The sequence below is a fragment of the Anomaloglossus baeobatrachus genome, chromosome 1 (genome assembly GCF_048569485.1).
Source record: "Anomaloglossus baeobatrachus isolate aAnoBae1 chromosome 1, aAnoBae1.hap1, whole genome shotgun sequence".
NCBI lineage: Eukaryota > Metazoa > Chordata > Amphibia > Anura > Aromobatidae > Anomaloglossus > Anomaloglossus baeobatrachus.
This window is the reverse complement of record NC_134353.1, coordinates 217,563,020-217,583,064: the sequence shown is the minus strand read 5'-3', so window position 1 is coordinate 217,583,064 and position 20,045 is coordinate 217,563,020. Positions and strand designations below refer to the sequence as shown.

At 43.0% G+C, this 20,045-nt stretch overlaps 1 protein-coding gene and 1 pseudogene across 1 annotated transcript in view; both read left to right on the top strand.

The window, feature by feature from the left end:
* Window positions 1-20,045, top strand: part of HHIP (hedgehog interacting protein) — a 176,247-nt gene that overhangs the window by 113,416 nt on the left and 42,786 nt on the right. The window contains exons 5-11 of the mRNA XM_075335779.1: window positions 3,737-3,888; window positions 6,339-6,512; window positions 6,886-7,029; window positions 10,620-10,741; window positions 15,681-15,804; window positions 17,354-17,484; window positions 19,961-20,042. Coding sequence (XP_075191894.1) covers window positions 3,737-3,888; window positions 6,339-6,512; window positions 6,886-7,029; window positions 10,620-10,741; window positions 15,681-15,804; window positions 17,354-17,484; window positions 19,961-20,042 — 929 coding nt within the window. The remainder of the gene's footprint in view (window positions 1-3,736; window positions 3,889-6,338; window positions 6,513-6,885; window positions 7,030-10,619; window positions 10,742-15,680; window positions 15,805-17,353; window positions 17,485-19,960; window positions 20,043-20,045) is intronic.
* On the top strand, window positions 12,763-14,327 carry LOC142303201 (heat shock cognate 71 kDa protein pseudogene; annotated as a pseudogene).

Genomic DNA, 20,045 nt, shown 5'->3' with positions numbered 1-20,045 from the left:
TTCCTCGCTCCTGCGGCTTCACACACAGTGTGAAAATTATGGAAATGACCGACGCTACACCGATGATACGATTTTGACGCTTTTGCACTCGTTAATCGTATCAAAAACGATTTACACACTACGATGTCGACAGCGACGCCGGATGTGCGTCACTTTCGATTTGACCCCACCGACATCGCACCTGCGATGTCGAAGTGTGCAAAGTACCCCTAAGGGTTCCATGCTAGGCTTAGTTCAGCACAACCTTGGGGAGTTTGGAGCTTTTAGCCATTACATGGATGCTAGAATAGGACTCTACAACACGAGGGTGAGGCCAAGCCTTGCCCAGGGTGAATCTACACCAGGTTATCAGTGTATTTCAAATGGATCTTCAGCAGATGACACAACCTATATTGGCCACCAAAACATGTAGAGATTTCAACTTTGATAGGTGTTTGATAGTGGACATATGTCATACAACTGAGCAAACAAACAATGTAGAATTTTATTTAGTCGATATCAAGTATAGGGTTATACATCATTACGGGGTTTTGAGAAGTGGGTAAATGCTATACAGTTTCATAGACTTATGGCAAACAAAATGTTATTTGTATACACTTGGGCTTTTTGGTGAGTAAATATGTTTAGCTCCTTAGATCTCTTTTACCTATTTTCAAGATACAATCACCAATGTGTAGAGCCCATAGCAGATACCTTGACATATATATCCAGAAATTCTTGGAGTCTCCATAAAATAACATTTCTGGAGCAATTTTTATTTTGTGTTGTGCTATACCTGTATCTTATCTGGAAAGTGTATAAATAATGTTAAGATTTTTAATACAGTTTGATTGGGCACTATTAGAAAGGGTAAAGGTACACCTTGATAACATCAAAGTGTCATTTTATTCATAGTTTCTGGAGGAATTAATAAATGCAGAGTTCTAACAAATGCTATTATAAAAATGTTGTTTCATTAGGCAATGTACAGTATGTTCCTTAAAGGGAACCTGTCCTCATGTTTTTCCCATATAAACTGCGGCCACCACCAGTAGGCTCTTATAAATACCTTTCTAGAATGCTGTATATAAGTCCCCAACCTGATCTGTATAACATAAAAAAGACTTTTTTATCATACTCACCTGAGAGGCAGCCCGATCCAATTGACATTGCTGGTCTTGATCTGGCGCCTCATCTCTGCTTGCCATCACTGACCTCTTTCTTTGTTTCGTGTGGATGACACGTCTTACATCTTCCACACAATTTCCTCCATTGTGCTGCTGTGCACTTCTCTCTGCTCTGCTGAGGGCAGATCAAAGCATTGTAGTGCGCATGCACGGGCGTTCTTAGACTTTCCCTGTGCATGCACACTGCAATACATTAATCTGCCCTCAGCATGGCAGAGAGTAGTGCGCATGAGCAGGAGGGCAATGGCAGACTCTGTGTGGTTGATGTAGGATGCGTCATCCACAAGGAGAAGGGAAAGAGGATGGCAACTGCAAGCAGAAAGGAGGTGGCGGATCAAGACCAGCGACGCCCATCGGACTGTGCCGCCTCGCAGGTGAGTATAATAAAAGCTCTATTTTATGTTATACAGATCGGTTTGGTGACTTGTAAACTGTATTCTAGAATACTGTATATGTAGCACCCTTGTGGTACCAGGTGCCACAAATGTAACCTGTGGAAAACTCAAACCCCGGAATACCCATGCCAGCAAACACACCAGCACCTTCAGGCCACACACAACCCCAACACCAAACTGGGAGACTGCCTAGAAACAGGTAAAATGGGAGGACATTGATTGGATAGTAGCCACCCAACCTGAGGGAGAGACCCAGCAAGGGGAAGGGGCCAGTGGTCAGTTGGGAAGCTGGCAGGAAATAGTGAGTAGTCGGGAGTAGCAGTCAGTCAGAGAAGGAAGTAAAGGAAAGGAGGAGAGGAGTAGTAGTGGAAAGTGAAAGTAGTGAAACTGACCTGAAGAACCACACCACTGGAGTGCTGTAAAAAAGGAGTGAGTGACTGTGGAGTGCGGAGCCAGGACTCCAGGCACCGTGGGTTACCTGTGGAAGCATCAGACTCCAGGTACCAAGGTAGGCCTGTGGAACTCTGGAACCAAGACTCACAGGACTCAGCACAAAGCGGGGTGCAGACCCTAGAACAATGGGACACTTTATGGTCATCTGTTAACTCTGCCAGGCGAGAAGATCTCCAGGGTCCATCGCCAACCCAAAAAAGTATGACGCACAGGCAGCAAACAGGAGACCGGGGACTGAACCACTTAAATAGTCCAGGCTGCCTGCAATAGGACCAAGACAGAAACGGAGGGGTTTCCCAAGTAGCTCTAGGCCACGGGAGTCCACCAACAACAAGTGTGCATGGAGAACAGCCAACCCAGGTCACAGCTGGCACAGAGAACAAGAGAAGCAGGTACACATGGATCCGGCCCCCACGGGTTCAAGTACCACCATAAAGTAAAGGCAAGTGGAAACTGCAACACTGGTGTGGACTGTGTTCTTGCTCATCTCGTGCACTCACACTGACTGTTTCTCACTACAATCCCTATCATCCACTGCTGGGGTCCAGCCCTGCGTGCGGAGGGCCCAAAACACCTAAGGTGCGCAACTTCATCAGCCCCAGCAGAACCCTGCAGCGGCGGCTCCAAATAACCTGGCCACACACCACAAGTGGCGTAGTCGACAAAAACTATTTTATTTTATTTAAACCCCTTTTTATTTCGGACCCACCCCCAGGGTCACGGAATCAGGCATCGGCCGCGACCACAACTCCCCTGAGTGTCACACACGCCCGGGACCGAGTACCCCTCACAGTTCTCTGTAAAAGTAAATAATGGCCAACCGCTCTCATCAATAAAGAATAATCCTAATACTTTTTTTCTGTTAGATTTGTCACAGACACCTAAAAGGACAAATGTGATCTTATTAGTTCCCTTTCTGAATATCTTCATCATTATGATTTTTCCAATAAGTTATTACTTTGGTGTATAAGGGATTGTCTAAGGAATAGCTAAATCGATTGTCAATTCACTGTTGAAAAATCTGAAATTACATTTCTTCCAAAGCCTTTTCTGCATGCAGCTATGTAAGGACAGCGCCTTTACATTGACCACATTCTTAGCTATGAATTCCATGTAGGAATCAGAGATAGCGGGTTTGTACCTACAGGGAGCAATGATGTGAGGACCACCAGAGTTGTGACAAGTGATGTAGCTGCCTCCAGGGTAAAACAAAGGTTTACATATTACACTAGCAATTTGAATGTTTTCAAAACATATTGCCAAGACAGTGGGACTTGGCAGCCGTGGATGTGTTTTTTTTTTCTTCCGTCTTCTTCTTACGTTGTGCATAGTTGAATTAAATGTTATTAACCTTTTTTCCTTCATTTGCCTTCAAGAAACTACAAGCAACCTAGTAACCCAGCTAAGAATTCTTTAAAGCACTTAAACTTGTCTTCATGGCTACCAAAAGATTACACACACAAATCACTTCACAAAAGTAGTGTAAGAGCCTGGAGCATAGATAACCATGCAGGACAATTGTCTTTTCCAAACTCTTAAATAGTCTCCCAAAGTGAAATGTTTTATAATCGTTTTTTGTGCGGTAGTCATAGAAGAAAGAAAGAAGTTTGGGCACAGATTATCCGTTCGAAAGAAAAGATTTTTTTTTTCTTGGTTCCAAATGAAACACAATAAAGCACATAATTAACTTCACAATTCTTTGTGTTTCTCGTTTGACTGCAGGGAGGAGATGAAAGAGGACTGCTAGGCCTTGCATTCCATCCCAATTATAAGAAAAATGGAAAGCTGTATGTGTCATACACCACCAACCAAGAGCGTTGGGCCAGCGGACCTCACGACCACATTCTTCGCGTTGTAGAGTACACAGTATCTAGGTACAGCATCTAAAAAGCAGCGTGGTGCTGTCCATTTTAACAGTAATAGTTAGAACATCTGGTTCATTCATAAAATTATACATGTGTGCTGATTGGGGTATTAACCACTAAAGTTACTGTTGTTCCTTCTACTAACACAGTCAAATATCACGAAGCAATACAAGCTTGCCAAATGTGTGTGTATATGTCGAAATGGAGAAATAAGTAAATTTATAATATATAGTATATGTGTATATATACAGTGTATACATACAGTATTCACAAAAAATTAGGGATATTTGGCTTTCGGATATAAATCATGGAAAACGTAAAAAGTTCACCCTACAGGGGTAATTTATTATGAATGTAGGGCATTTAAATAAGAAGCATGAAATAGTGATTTCCTCATCTCAAACAATGTATTGAAGCAAAAGCCAACAACAGCGGTGGGTATACCCCAAAACAAAATATCAATGTATCAATAACATGTTGTGTGGCATTGAGCAGCAATTACAGCTTGACAAAGATATCTCGTGCTGTTCACAAGTGGAATTATTGTCTGCAGAGGCATGGCATCCTACTCTGGTTGAAGGACAGCCATAAGGTCACTGAGGTTCTGGGGTACGCAGTTACAAGTCTCTATATGGCAACTCGGCCGATCCCATAGGTTTCCCATGGGATTCAGGTCTGGAAAAAGTGCAGGTCACACCATTTGAGGTACGTCAGTCTCCAGTAGCTATTCCCTAATTATGCGATCTCCATTAGCTGGGGCATTCTCATCCATGAAGATGAAGTTAGGCCTGTGGTTTTCATGCAGAGGCAGAATGACTGAATTACTGATGTTACTCAAGTTGTACTGGCTTGTCACTGTACTATTCACTAAGTGTAGGACAGTTCTGTATTGACAAGACACACCTGCCCTACCCACACTGTAATACCACCACTACCAAAGGCTCATCTGGTGATTACAGTGACTGATACATAGTGCTCTCTTTGACGTCTCCAACATCATTGGCAGCCATCAATTTGCTGAGTCTGAATTGACTTTCATCAGTGAACAGCACTGAGGCCTACTGGTCCCTCGTGCATTGTAAATGCTCCCATGTCTAGTGGTCAGATACCCTTCCAGGTCATCTAGCATGCAGACAATGCTGATGTAAATGGATTCAAATGGTCTAGCATGACACTTGGGTTCCTCTCACCTCCCTTAAATGTGCCTGGAGTTATGTGGCATTCATCATCCAATTCTAAAGGGCATTGTTCACAATGATGTGGTCATCAGTGTGAGATGTGGCCAAAGAATGTCCACTTCTATGCCTTTGTGTGACTCTTCCAGTCTCTCTGTATCTCTGTTGCAACCTACTGATGACACTCTGTAACACTCTATGCTTAGTGGCTACTTTCATCTGAGAACATCTTGGTTGAATTGCTGCAATGGTGAGGTACTGTGTATCAATTGTTAGGTGTCGTCTGGGTCTCATGATGTTAAATTGTGAACAGCATGATGAGGAGGACTGTTTAAACATCAATTCTAATTGAACCTCAATTTTTTTGGACAATTCATGGATCAAATATCTGTTGTGAACTTTGCCATTAAGCGCCTTGCTATTTTGCAACAAGCTGTGCAAAAAGTACTGAAAGATTGAACAGTTAGACATGAGCATCCAAAAGTTTAGAGAAGGTCACATTAAGCAAACCTGAAAAGTTTAGCGTTCATTTTAGGCTCATCCTCAAACTTCACCCTTCACCCTACAGCCAAATATCCCTAAATTTTTGTGAGTAGTGTGTGTATGTGTATATATATATTGTGTGTAGATATATATTATGTGTATGTGTGTGTGTGTGTGTGTGTGTGTGTGTGTGTGTGTGTGAGATATATATATATATATATATATATATATATATGTGTGTCTGTGTGTGTGTATATATACACTACTTGATATTGAAATTGCAAAAAATGTTGTGGAGTTATGATAGTCACAACATCGTTAGATATATTAATGATACACTAATGGTGAAAGAATGCAAAGAACATTTCCAAAACATCATGATTTGTTCAGAATAGAGTATACTCCACTTGCAAAAATCCCTCCCTGCAATTACACGCCTTGGCTGCTATCAATGGTTGTCTGAGGAATCTTCTGCCACTCTGAACGCACTTGAACATACATCTCATCCAGATCCGCTGTTGGCAGTTGTCTGCAATTGCCGACCAATGATGTCCTAGATGTGCTCAATTCATTGACGGTATCATGAAATCACTGATTTCTGAACTATTTTTAAAGTAAAGATGCTATCATCACTCTGTACCCTTGGTAGACGTGCATTTTTTTTTAAATACATTGTGCCTATAGTGAAACAATATTAGATTGACAGATATTAGATAGATATTCAGTGTACTCATATAGAAATAACATTAACAAACCTTAACTTGTTTAAATATACAGTTTAAATTATTCATTTTAAAACAGGAAGAATCCCAGTCAAGTGGATGTGAGAACCGAGAGGATGTTTCTTGAAGTAGCAGAACTGCACAGGAAACATCTAGGAGGACAGCTTTTGTTTGGTCCAGATGGCTTCTTGTATATTGTTCTAGGAGATGGAATGATAACTATTGATGATATGGAAGAAATGGATGGTTTAAGGTAACACTTCAAAAATTTGAAACAATTTTTTATTTGATATTGCCTCGTATGGCATTGTGGGTTAGCGTCACGGTTTATTTTCTACTTTTAGTTAATTTAGTTAGAATGTTTTGCAATATACTATTACAACCAGCAGATTTTCAGCTTGACTTTTTAGGTACATACTATAAAACAAAAGTTGATTTATATCCTTGGATAATTTAGAGCTACAGTTTTATGTCTTCAGCCATGTGTCATATACAGTTTGATTATTACATTGTAAGTTTTGTAAGTTTAGGTTTTTTGGTTTTGTGCTACAGTTCACAAATCCTTTTTGTAAAACCAATTAAAGCTTTTATCATTTGACACATTTTTTTATCATATTGATTTTTAGTGACTTTACAGGGTCAGTACTAAGATTAGATGTTGATATTGATGGATGCAATGCTCTCTACTCAGTACCAAGAAGCAATCCTCACTTTAACAGTACAAACCAGCCACCTGAGATCTTTGCACATGGACTTCATAACCCAGGCAGGTAAGCCACACGTTATTGTTCTAAGCGCTTAAAGCCAGGGAGGAAACTCAGAAGATATAAGTTTGAATTGGTAGAGGCTACTATTGTTATTGGTAGCACAAGTCCTATTTAAACAGAATTTTGAAAAGAATGATGATCTTTTGGATGAAGCAAAAGATGTTTTCAAAAGCAATTTGCTCATTTGTCATATTTGTTGGGTGATCGGTAGTTTGTTTAGACTGCATGATTTTCATGAAACAAGGGTTCATAGGATCACACATTCACAATAATCGTGCAGTGTAAAAACATCTTCAGAGGTTGTCTACTACTTGTCAACCCCTTCTTATTCCCCATGTTAAATTATATTAATTCCCATATAGCCCTGTTAAAATAAAACAGCTTATACCCACTTTATGTGCCTGCGTTGTTCCAGCGGTGTCAGGGCTCGTATTCCTGGGGCTTATGATGTGAGGTTATGACATCTTGAGAGCCCCAAGCCCAATCACAGCTGGCTCCTCTTTCCCCTCCTTTGGACAAATGAGCAATCAACAGGAATTGAGGAGCCAGCTGGAGCTCTCATGTTCGGTTGATTATTCATGTCCGAAGGTAGAGAGAGAGAAGCCAGCAGTGATTGGACGCAGGCTTTCATAACGTCACAACCTCACATCATGAGCCTTGGGTACATGAGCCCCGACACCGCTGGAACAACACTGACACAGTAGATGAGTATAAGCTTTTTTATTTTAACAGGGCAAACATGGAGAATGAGAAGAGGTTGTCCAAGTAGTGGCCAACCCCTTTAAGAGTTAGAAGAATAATGAACATTTATTTCCTATATAAAGGATCACTAAAAGCCCAGTACGAGAACACCTTGAAGCGATCTATATGGCAGGGGACCCAGTAAGAGTTTGAATAGAGCAATGGTGGAGCACGCTCTTTTCTGTGTCTATAGGGATGAATATAAAAGCAGAATTCTGTACTTGGCTGTCTCCATCAGGTCCATCGACCTGGAATCAAACATGCTTGAGAGATGCTCCATTTATTCTCCTTCTCTCTGCATGGCCGCAGAGAACCCATGGCTCGGGGCCCAACATCTAAATGATGATTGGTATCTCAGTGGTGTAGTCTCTGGATAAATGATAAATGTCTATTGTGAGACAACTATTTATGAACTGAAGGAATAGAGGGAGCCATTCAACTTTAATGAGTAACACATAAGCTCACAACTATTTTACTTTGCATTTGAAGAAAACTTGTCAGGAGGATTTTATTTCTGAAAATTTTTGTTATGGCTGTATGTTCCACAGAACAATAAAAATGGTACCTGCCTTGTAATCGGCTATGTCATTGCTGAGAAATGGAAGTTTGCGTGCTTGCCATGCTCTCAGAAAACATCCAGGTAAACTTGCATGTGGCCTCAAACCTTCTTTTTACAGCAATAGCGCTTGGGTTTACTACAAAACAGGTATAATTTTTATCATACAACGAAATACACAGTCATACCACTAATTTCCAGAGTCAAACTGTTCTGACAGGTTCCCTGCTAAAGGGGTTGTCCGGTTCTTTTATATTGATGGCTTATCTTATCCACCAATATCTGATCAGTGGGGGTGTGATACACAGTACCCCGCATGACTGTTTCAGATGCTGGAGGCAGCTAGATGTGCTCATATGCGAAGTTACACAGCACAGCTCTTTCAGATGTATGGTAGCCACAATCGGGTACTGCTCATCTGCCCCCATATTCGAATCAATAGGGGACAGATGTGTAGTGCCCAGCCACGGCCATTATGAAGGTGATGGAGCTATGTAGTTCTGCTATGCAACTGAATACTACAAGCTGCCAACAGATCTGAGAACAGCTGATCGGCAGGGGTGCCAGATGTCGTACTTCCACCAAGCAGATATTTTTGACCTATCCCAGGGTTAGACCATCAATATAAATGTCCTGGAAAGCCCCTTTAAACTATTAAATCAAATTACTCCTGTAGCAGCTATGAGACGTGTAGAAACAGAATTCTGAAATAGATTGATTCCAGCATAGTTATTGTGAATCTCTGCAGGGCTTCACTCATCAGACATTACAGCATTGGGGTGGGGGAGTTATTATCTAGAATTAGAAATGGAGAAATATTGACTTTTACTATGAGATCTTTCACCACTATATTTGTCTTTCACCATCTGCACAGAATTATCAGATACATTATGAAATATGTTTAGGAAAACTGTTTCATTTTGTAACTATTCCCGTGGCCAATAAAGAATGATCACATTCTTTAGGTAACATCTTTTGTTATGCAGAGGAGAAAGCTGTAATTTATTGATTTAAAATTATGCTGTTCATAGGATTATGAGTCCAGGTTGTGGTCCTAATCCGTGACTTAAAGGGGCTATCCACTACTTTTACATTGATGGCCTATTTTTAGGATAGGTCATCAATGCCTGATTGGTCAGGGTTCTCACTGTTCTCGGTGCAGGCGGCAGGAAATGCTCAGTTCCGGAGCTGCCCCATCAATTGATAGTGGCCTCAGCCGGGTACTGCACTTCCGTCTCCCATTTAAATCAATAGGTGTGCAGTACCTGGCTGCAGCTGCGAGCAGAAGACCAGGCAGCTCCAAAACTGAGCCTTTCCCTCTGCCTTCTGCCGCCACCGGCGCCAAGAACAGCTGATCAGAGGGGATGCCGGGTGTCGGACCCCAGCCAATCAGATATTGCTGACCTATCCTTAGGCGGGCTTTGCACGCTGCGACATCGGTAACAATGTGTTACCGATGCTGCAGCAATAGTCCCGCCCCCGTTGCACGTGCAATAACTAGTGAAAGCTGTCGTAGCGATTATTATCGCTACGGCAGTTTCACACGCACATACCTGCCGTGCGACGTCCCTCTGGCCGGCGACCCGCCTCCTTCCTAAGGGGGCGGGTCGTGCGGCGTCACAGCGACGTCACACGGCAGGCGGCCAATTGAAGTGGAGGGGCGGAGATTAGCAGGATGTAAACATCCCGGCCACCTCCGTCCTTCTCATTGCAGCCGGCGGCAGGTAAGGTGAAGTTCCTCGCTCCTGCGGCTTTACACACAGCGATGTGTGCTGCCGCAGGAACGAGGAACAACATCGCACCTGTCGCTGCACCGGCATTATGGAAATGTCGGAGGCTGCAGCGATGATACGATAACGACGCTTTTGCGCTCGTTCATCGTATCAAAAAGGATTTGCACGTTGCGATATCGACTGCGACGCCGGATGTGCGTCACTTTCGATTTGACCCCATCGACATCGCACGTGCAATGTCGCAACGTGCAAAGCCGCCCTAAGAATAGGCCATCAATGTAAAAGTAGTGGACAACTTCTTTAAAGACTGTCTGAGACTGTTCATACATAGATAGATATCAATCACTGAGTGGTATCATCCAGTGGACGCCGAACACAAGAAGGAATCAACATATTACAGGTTCTATGGATTTTTGAGGGGGGCTAAAACTATTTATAAACATGTTCATATGATACAGCTTTATGACAGTTTCTGAAAGTTTGGACAGTACTTTTCCATGTGAAAAATTACTTTAAAGAGTAGAATATAGAATATTTGACTCACTTCTTTTTTCTAACTTTAGGTGTGCGGTCGATCGTCATTCCAAAGAAACCAGTATGAATTCAACTATTCTTTGCTCAGATTCTAATGCTAGAAACAGGTCAAATTCACGAATATTACAGATCATTAAAGGAAAGGATTATGGTAGGCTACATTGTGATTTTCCAGCTCTGTAAAAAAAAAAAAAAAGTTATTTAGAATATATAAATGGCAGATAATATAGCGTAATACAGAAGTCCAAAGGTCAGCATAAGGCCTCCTTCACACATCCGTGATTTAGTATGATGTTCATTTTCATATGTAGAGGAGACATGGACATACGCAAACCCATTAACATCAATGGGTCTGCACACACATCAGTGTCCATGTGCTCCGCACAAAGACAAGTCTGTTTTTCTCCGGCAGCACTGATGTCACACAGACCACACACTGACGTGATCCATGTGACATCAGTATGCATGTACCAGAGAAAACACCTGTCTTTGATATAAAATTATTTTCTATACTCACCTGTCCCCAGCGCTGCTGTCTTCGGCGCTGTTGTCACTTGCTTCCAGGCCCGCTCATTATGCTGATGAATATTTACTGCACTGCGGACCCGGAAGCAGCAGCGCCGGGAACAGGTGAGTATAAAGTTCCTGAGCTCTGTGTGACAAAATCACGGCACACGCATGGCCATACGCACCTTCAACACGGACCGTGAAAAACGAGTGTTTTTATAACAGACATGCGAACGGGGCTTAAGTCAATTGGGAAAAAATTGAATGGCCTTAATACACTTGAAATTTTGTGGAGGAAACAGAAGTGGAACTCACAGATATAAGATAGTGGATCATTTTCCTCAATAAAAAAAATCTTTTATCTATTTAGTTTTTAAAATTCTACTGTTGTTTTAGGTCAAATTTACTCAGAAATATGAAAAATTCTGAAGGGTTATTGAACTTTCAAGCACCATTCAATATAGGAAAGTCCACTGTTGTCCATTATGGTAAATAACCAGATGGGTTAATAACTGCATAAACCTACATTTTGGTGCCATTGAATGAATTTAATATTACAGTCACCCACGTCATGCTAACAGGGATCCAACTAGAATATCAGCAGATGTTTAACCAAGACATTACACAGCAAACTTTGTCATCACTTATCAACTTCTTTCCACCAGAATTCTACAAGGACTGAAAAATAATTTGGTAAACTAGTTAATCCTGATGAGTCATGCTTTTCCATTAAGGGGGAGAAAATCACCACTTATGTACACTACTCTGCAGATCATGCACGGTGTGCACACTTTGGATGTTACCATGTAAGCTTAGTAGCATGGAAACTTCTAAACCTAAAGTTGTTTTTGATATTCTGTTATCATTCACACTGCAATCTGCAGAAGGGACAGAACATAAGAATAGTGAGGGGGCGAACCCCCCGATGTTCGTGTTCGGGAGAGTCGCCTGAGCTTTTTGTAAAGTTCGAGTTCGGGTTCTGAGATAACGTGAACTTGTGTCCGAACCCCGAACTTGGACTTTACAGTTATGGGATGGGGCAGAAGGTCTGTAAAATAAAGAATATAGTTAATAATAAACATTGTCATTATACTTACTGCTCCCGCAACGCGTCCTGCAGACCCGCTCAGCCGCTGACTCCCAGCCGCTTCTGCTTCCGGGTCCGATCATTAACCTCCGGGGATATTCACTGTACTGCTCATCACTCGGCACTCTTCGGCTGTTTTTGGCCGTTTTCGCGGTGACATCAGGGTTCTTCCGAGTCCATGAGCCATGGATTCGATTGAACATTAACTGTCACTGTGCGAGTCTCGCATCTGTATCACCTGACACGGCACCCACTCTCCTTACAGGAGCGGGTTGGCTGCATGTATTTCCATGCAGCTGAGGCGCTCCTGTCAGGAGAGTGTGCACGGTGCTGGGTGACACCGATGCGAGACTCCCACAGTGAGTTTATGGGGCTGGAATACCACTGGAAGTTAATGATTAGACCCGGAAGCAGAAGCAGACGGGAAATACCGGCTGAGTGGGTCTTCAGGACCGGTAAGTATAATCATAATGTTTTTTACTAATGTGCTTTTTTTTACAGTCTCTGGACCCGAACTGTAACACCAGCTTCCCAGGAAAACTTATGTTCAAGACCGTGTGCGCGCTCATTTCACCAGCACGCGGCTCGGAGACGGCGAGCAGCTCAGCAGAAACCGGCAAAGGATAACCGCAGTGCAGAAACCATGTCTAAGGGACCAGCAGTCGGCATCGATCTTGGCACCACCTACTCCTGCGTGGGCGTCTTCCAGCATGGCAAGGTGGAAATCATTGCCAATGACCAGGGCAATAGGACCACTCCCAGCTACGTGGCCTTCACCGACACAGAGAGGCTGATCGGTGATGCTGCCAAGAATCAAGTCGCCATGAACCCCACCAACACAGTTTTTGATGCCAAGCGACTGATCGGCCGCAGGTTTGAAGACTCCGTTGTGCAGTCTGACATGAAGCACTGGCCGTTCAATGTAATAAGTGACAGCGGCAGACCCAAGGTCCAAGTGGAGTACAAAGGAGAGTGCAAGTCCTTCTACCCAGAAGAAATCTCCTCCATGGTGTTGACAAAGATGAAGGAGATTGCAGAAGCTTACCTCGGCAAGACTGTGACCAATGCTGTGATCACCGTCCCCGCCTACTTCAATGATTCCCAGCGTCAGGCGACAAAGGATGCCGGCACAATTTCTGGCCTCAATGTCCTGCGTATCATTAACGAGCCGACCGCTGCCGCCATCGCCTATGGATTGGACAAAAAGGTTGGTGCAGAAAGGAACGTGCTGATCTTTGATCTGGGTGGTGGCACTTTCGATGTGTCCATCCTGACCATTGAAGACGGTATCTTTGAAGTGAAGTCAACCGCTGGCGACACTCATTTGGGCGGCGAAGATTTCGATAACAGAATGGTCAATCACTTTGTGGCCGAATTCAAGAGGAAGCACAAGAAGGACATCATTGACAACAAAAGAGCTGTTCGCCGTCTCCGCACTGCCTGCGAGCGTGCAAAGCGCACCCTGTCCTCTAGCACACAGGCAAGCATCGAGATCGACTCCCTGTACGAGGGCATCGACTTCTACACCTCAATCACCAGAGCTCGCTTCGAAGAGCTGAACGCCGATCTCTTCAGAGGAACCCTGGACCCAGTAGAGAAGGCTCTCCGCGATGCCAAACTCGACAAGTCCCAGATCCACGACATTGTGCTGGTCGGCGGCTCCACACGTATCCCCAAGATCCAGAAGCTGCTGCAGGACTTCTTTAACGGGAAGGAGCTGAACAAGAGCATCAACCCAGACGAGGCCGTGGCCTATGGTGCAGCTGTGCAGGCGGCCATCTTGTCTGGAGATAAATCAGAGAACGTGCAGGACCTCCTTCTGCTCGATGTCACCCCTCTGTCTCTGGGTATTGAGACTGCTGGCGGCGTCATGACTGTCCTGATCAAGCGTAACACCACCATTCCCACCAAGCAGACTCAGACCTTCACCACCTACTCCGACAACCAGCCTGGTGTCCTCATCCAGGTCTATGAAGGTGAAAGGGCCATGACCAAGGACAACAACCTTCTGGGCAAGTTCGAGTTGACCGGCATTCCTCCAGCTCCTCGTGGCGTTCCTCAGATTGAAGACCGTGTGCGCGAACACTATGTGTTTGGTATGAACCCCGAACTTTACAGTTCGGGTTCGCCCATCACTACATAAGAGCAGTGTAAGGAGCCTCAGCAACATAAGACATTCACCAGATTTTAGATGTTTGAAAATATAAAAATCATTGTTAAGTAATGTGAACGAAGTTGGGTAAAATAAGTTCTAAAAAATGTTTTTGCATATTTATTTATGCTTCAATTTATCAAGTTTTTCAAGATATTTGTTATTTTTGTCAGTGACGGCAACAACCCCATTCACACCTAGTCCTGCTGTCAGCTTAGAAGTGGATACAATTGTATCTAGACAATGCAATATTCTTTAAAGGGTACATCCACACAATCAGTGTCCGCAGCGCTTTCGACGCAGCTTGTTTTCCTTGAGTCCAAAATACTACGTTGTACAGTAGAAGCACAATGGATGAGATTTATAGAAATCCCATGCCCACTGTACTTCTTTTTTCTGGAGTGTAAACGGACCTGCAGTGTGGCTTTCTGAGTCAATTTATGCTACGGAGGCGCGAGTGTTCTCAATGGGGAGAACACAGAGAAAATCCGCAGCACCCAGAACCCTGAATGTGTGCTTGGACACTGGGTTCTCCCACGTAGAACACTCGCGTCTCCGCAGGAGGGATGACAGTGCATCCAGAATGCAATGTCATCCTGATAGTGGGATCGTACCTTAAGTAGGTTAAAAAGTCAACAGTTTTTGCTCCAATTTTATTAGTACAAGCCTCAACCCCTAATAATATTTATATATAATATTTATTCATATAATTCCACAGCGCTTTACATACATTGGCAGCCCTGTCCCCATTGGGACTCACAATCTAGGTTACTTATCTGTATGTTTTTGGAGTGTGGGAGGAAACCGGAGTACCTGGAGGAAACCCACGCAAATACGGGGAGAACATACAAACTCTTTGCAGATGGTGTCCTTGGTGGGATTTGAACCCAGGACCCCAGCGCTGCAAGACTGCAGTGCTAACCACTGAGCCACCGTGCCGCCCCATAAAAATAATAAAGATCATAAAAATTAAAACAAATATATATTTCTATATTTTTCAAAGCATATTGCAGATATATAAAAACCAAAAGTTGGAATACCCAGGAGAAAAGCTAGAGTAAAAGAAAAGAAAAAACTGGACACTTGACCTCGTGACAGGTCCTCTTCGAGCCATAATAAAATGTAAATCGGCATGATATTCTAATATATAAGTATGTTTATACACAAATACAGATGCATTGATAAGTTTCAAATTAGGGACACTTCAGGAACACAACAGAGATAAGTTGGACTATAAAATCTTACTTTTTTCTTTTCCTTTTTATAAAGGCATAATTCATGTTCATTCTAGACATCTTTGTACTGTTTTGTCCTAATGCTACAACAGTTCCTTTTCGTTTTCAGAAAATGAGTCTCCGCTCTTAGAATTTAAGCCACTAAGCAATGGACAAACAGTTGGTGGCTTTATATACAGAGGCTGTCAGTCGGAACGGCTATACGGAAGCTATGTATTCGGAGACCGTTATGGGTATGTTTCCATTGAATTCTACTACTTTTTACGATAATTACATAAAGGTGATTTTTGAGTTTTAGTTTGTGAACAAGGAGCATGTATGTAACTATTGAGTTAACATCTCTAAGACACAGGCTTAATTTAAAGTCTATAGACTCTGAATACTGTGTTGTTGGACTCCATCATCGATTACTAGGGGAGCCCAACGATCAAACTTCTGACTTGTCTCAAAAGCAAAGTTTTACACTTAAATCTGTATACATATTTTCATGTACATAGGTAGATTGTTTGCAATTTGTTTTTCTTCTCCAGTGTTTGGTATTGTTATAACAATGTTCCCTCAAATTTGACCACCCGCAGACGTAACACAAGCCGTCATCAACAAATCATTTGTTACCATTGTTTGGTTTATCATCTAAACATTTACTTTGCATAGTATAGGTCAGTGTGGTTGGCATGTTTATTGATGCTCATTCATACCCTAAGAGTAATTAGGGCTTTTGTCAAATATTTGCCATATATTGTTATAATTAGATATTTGTTTTACTTGCTTATATAGCGGCATTAATTCCACAGCGCATCAGCATCACTGTCCCCAATCTGTATGTCTTTGGAGTCGGGAGAAAGCCCACACAGACAGGGGAAGAGCATATAAACTCTTTGCAGATGTTGTCACTGGTGGGATATGAACCTAGGACCCCAGAGCTGTAATGTAACAGTGTAAACCACTGATAACCCTACTGCCCACTGTACAGTGCAAACCACTGAGCTATAATGCTGCCTGCTGTACAGTGCAAAACAATGAGCCACCATGCTGCCCACTGTCCAGTGCGAACCAGTGAGCGATAATGCTGCCCGCTGTACAGTGCGAACCAGTGAGCTATAATGCTGCCCACTGTACAGTGCAAACCACTGAGCTATAATGCTGCCTGCTGTACAGTGCAAAACACTGAGCCACCATGCTGCCCACTCTACAGTGCGAACCAGTGAGCGATAATGCTGCCCGCTGTACAGTGCGAACCAGTGAGCTATAATGCTGCCCACTGTACAGTGCAAACCACTGAGCTATAATGCTGCCCACTGTACAGTGCAAACCACTGAGCTATAATGCTGCCTGCTGTACAGTGCAAAACACTGAGCCACCATGCTGCCCACTGTGCAGTGCGAACCATTGAGCGATAATGCTGCCCACTGTACGGTGCGAACCACTGAGCCACTGTGCTTCATTAAAATTGAGATACCTTATGTGGCTCATCCAGTTCTCAAAGTCAAGTCACATAATAAACAGCATGATAGTGTTACAAAGACTATATTGGAACAATTGCCACATTTTAGTCTTTCGTAATTTAGGGTAGTAGCCAAAATTCTAGCAATTAGGTGTCTTACTTAGAAATATATTACCATTCATTAATTTAGTTTTCTAAAACTAAACACATAGCCAGATTAGTTGTCACCATTTAATTAGATGAGGAAAAATGTAACTTTGTTTTGTTAAAATGTTAAATAAATTACAAGATTTTGGATTCTTTGAAAGCATGAGCAAGTGATTCTTGTATACTTTCAGAAACTTTGCAACGCTCCACCAGAATTCCATCACTAAACAATGGCAGGAGAAACCATTCTGTATCGGCAGCGGAGCTTCATGCAGAGGGCCCTTCACAGGACACATTCTGGGTTTCGGAGAAGATGAACTAGGTACAATACATAGAATATGTAAATATGTTATTTGTGAGGTTCTTGGGGATAACATTTACCTAAATTTTGCCATGTTTAAATTATGAAGTCTACAGACAGGCTACAGCTATGACAAATCCATCACTAGTGTCTTGATTTCGTATTGATTTTATTGTGTATAATTTTGTACTAAGAACAATAGCGTGTGTAACAATCATTATGAGCAAATATTCCAGTATCATGGGCAAACTAAGGGTACGTGCCCACAATCAGGAATAGCAGTGATTTGGACGTAGCGTGTTTTTCCTGCGTCCAAAACGCTGTGTTGTACAGTACAAACACAGTGGATGGGATTTAGAGAAATCCCATTCCCATTGTGCTTCTTTTTTCCTCAGAAAAAACTGACTCAGCATCTCAATTTATGCTTGTGGAGACACGAGTGTTCTTGGCAGGAGAACACAGCAAAAATCCGATGCACCCAGAACCCTGATCGTGAGTATGGATACTGCATTCTTCTGCGGAGAACACTCGCACCTCTGCAAGTGTCTAGTGTGTCCGGATCATCGGCATGTACCCTGAAATTATTTAAATGCTTTAGCAATATTAGGAAATAGTAAAGCAATAATTAAAGAAGCTCTCCAATTAAGTTATTTTTCATTAAATCTGAGTATATATGCAAGTACTGTAGCGTGTATGTAATAACATACTCACCTGCCGCCACTTTATCCAAGATAAGGTTTTTAACCTCCTCACTCCTTCTGACTTCTTATGCTCTTTGGGTTAAATCTTTGGTCATTTGACTTAACCACCATTATGGTAAATATCTCTGGTTATATGCTGTGTTTCTCATACACTGTTTCTGCAATTTTGTACTGATTACCCTGTATGATTCTTACATCTAGTCATCTCCCTTGTGATATTGTATAGGGATTCTGGGAGAGGATCCCCTATTTATTGTAAGGGGAATTGTGTGTTTTTTAATGGTTTTATATTTTCACTATGTTTAATAAAAGATGCATCACTTTGGATATACAGGAGTAGCACATCTCATTCATTAGAGGTCCGGTGCTTGTATGTGTACTTCTCTTTTTTTCCTAGTTCTCATGATTTTTGGTACACTGCACGGATACTCTTTTTATTGGCATTATTATTATAAATGGTGCGTGTCTAATTCTGTTTGTCTACACTTTCTCCAAGGCCCACCACCGTTCTGCTCCTCATCTCAGTGACATCAGTGCTCTTCAGACTCTCTGTCACACTCTGCAGTGTGTGACCCAGAAGTGGCTTTTTTCAGTGTAAAGGTGGTGTCACACATAGCGACGATGACAACGACGTCACTGATAAGTCACCATTTTCTGTGACGTAGCAGCGACGTCCCGTCGCTGTCGCTGTGTGTTACATCCAGCAACGACCTGGCCCCTGCTGTGAAGTCGCCGGTCGTTGCTGAATGTCCTGCTTAATTTTTTGCTCGTTACTCTCCTGCTGTGAAGCACACATCGCTGTGTGTGACAGCGAGAGAGCAACGAACTGAAGCAAGCAAGGAGCAGGGAGCCAGCTTCTGGCAGCCTGCGGTAAGCTGTAACCACGGTAAACATCAGGTAACTAAGAAGCCCTTTCCTTGGTTACCCGATATTTACCTTAGTTACTAGCCTCCGCCGCTCTCACGCTGCCAGTGCCGGCTCCCTGCATACGTAGCTGGAGTACACATCGGGTAATTAACCCGATGTGTACTCTGGCTAGGAGTACAGGGAGCCAGCGCTAAGTGGTGTGCTCTCACGCTGCCAGTGCCGGCTCCCTGCTCCCTGCACTCCTAGCCAGAGTACACATCGGGTTAATTACCCGATGTGTACTCTAGCTACGTGTGCAGGAAACAGGGAGCCGGCACTGGCAGCATGAGAGCGGCGGACGCTAGTAACTAAGGTAAATATCGGGTAACCAAGAGAAGTGCTTTCCTTGGTAGCCTGATATTTACCTTACTTACGCTTCTACGCGTCGCTGTTGGCTGGGGGCTGGTCACTGGTCGCTGGTGAGATCTGCCTGTTTGACAGCTCACCAGCGACCATGTAACGACACAGCAGCGATTCTGATAAGGTCAGATCGCTGGTCGTGATCGCTGCTGCGTCACTATGTGTGACACCACCTTAAGTCTATGGAGCCTCAGAACGAGGTTTCATAGACTTACATTGTAAAAGAGACTTCCGGCTTACACACAGAGCCTAGAGTGATCCGGATTGTGTGAAAAGTGGTGACTTCACTAAGAAGAGTAGCAGAACGGCGCTGGATCCCAAGGAAAGTGACTTTAGGTGGGTATAGTAACACATACACACTAGACTTCATGTGCATGTACACAGATATAGTAAAAAAAACAAACTTCACGGAAGGGCTTGTTTAAGCCGCGACTGAGTACGAACCACCTAAATAAGAAATCTGACAAATGCCTCTGGTGTGTCATGAAATAATATGTGTAACCTTGATGTTATATTGGCATTTTTAACAGGTGAAGTCTACATACTGTCAAGCAGTAAAAGTATGACTCAGACACACAGTGGAAAACTTTACAAGATCATTGACCCTAAAAGGTA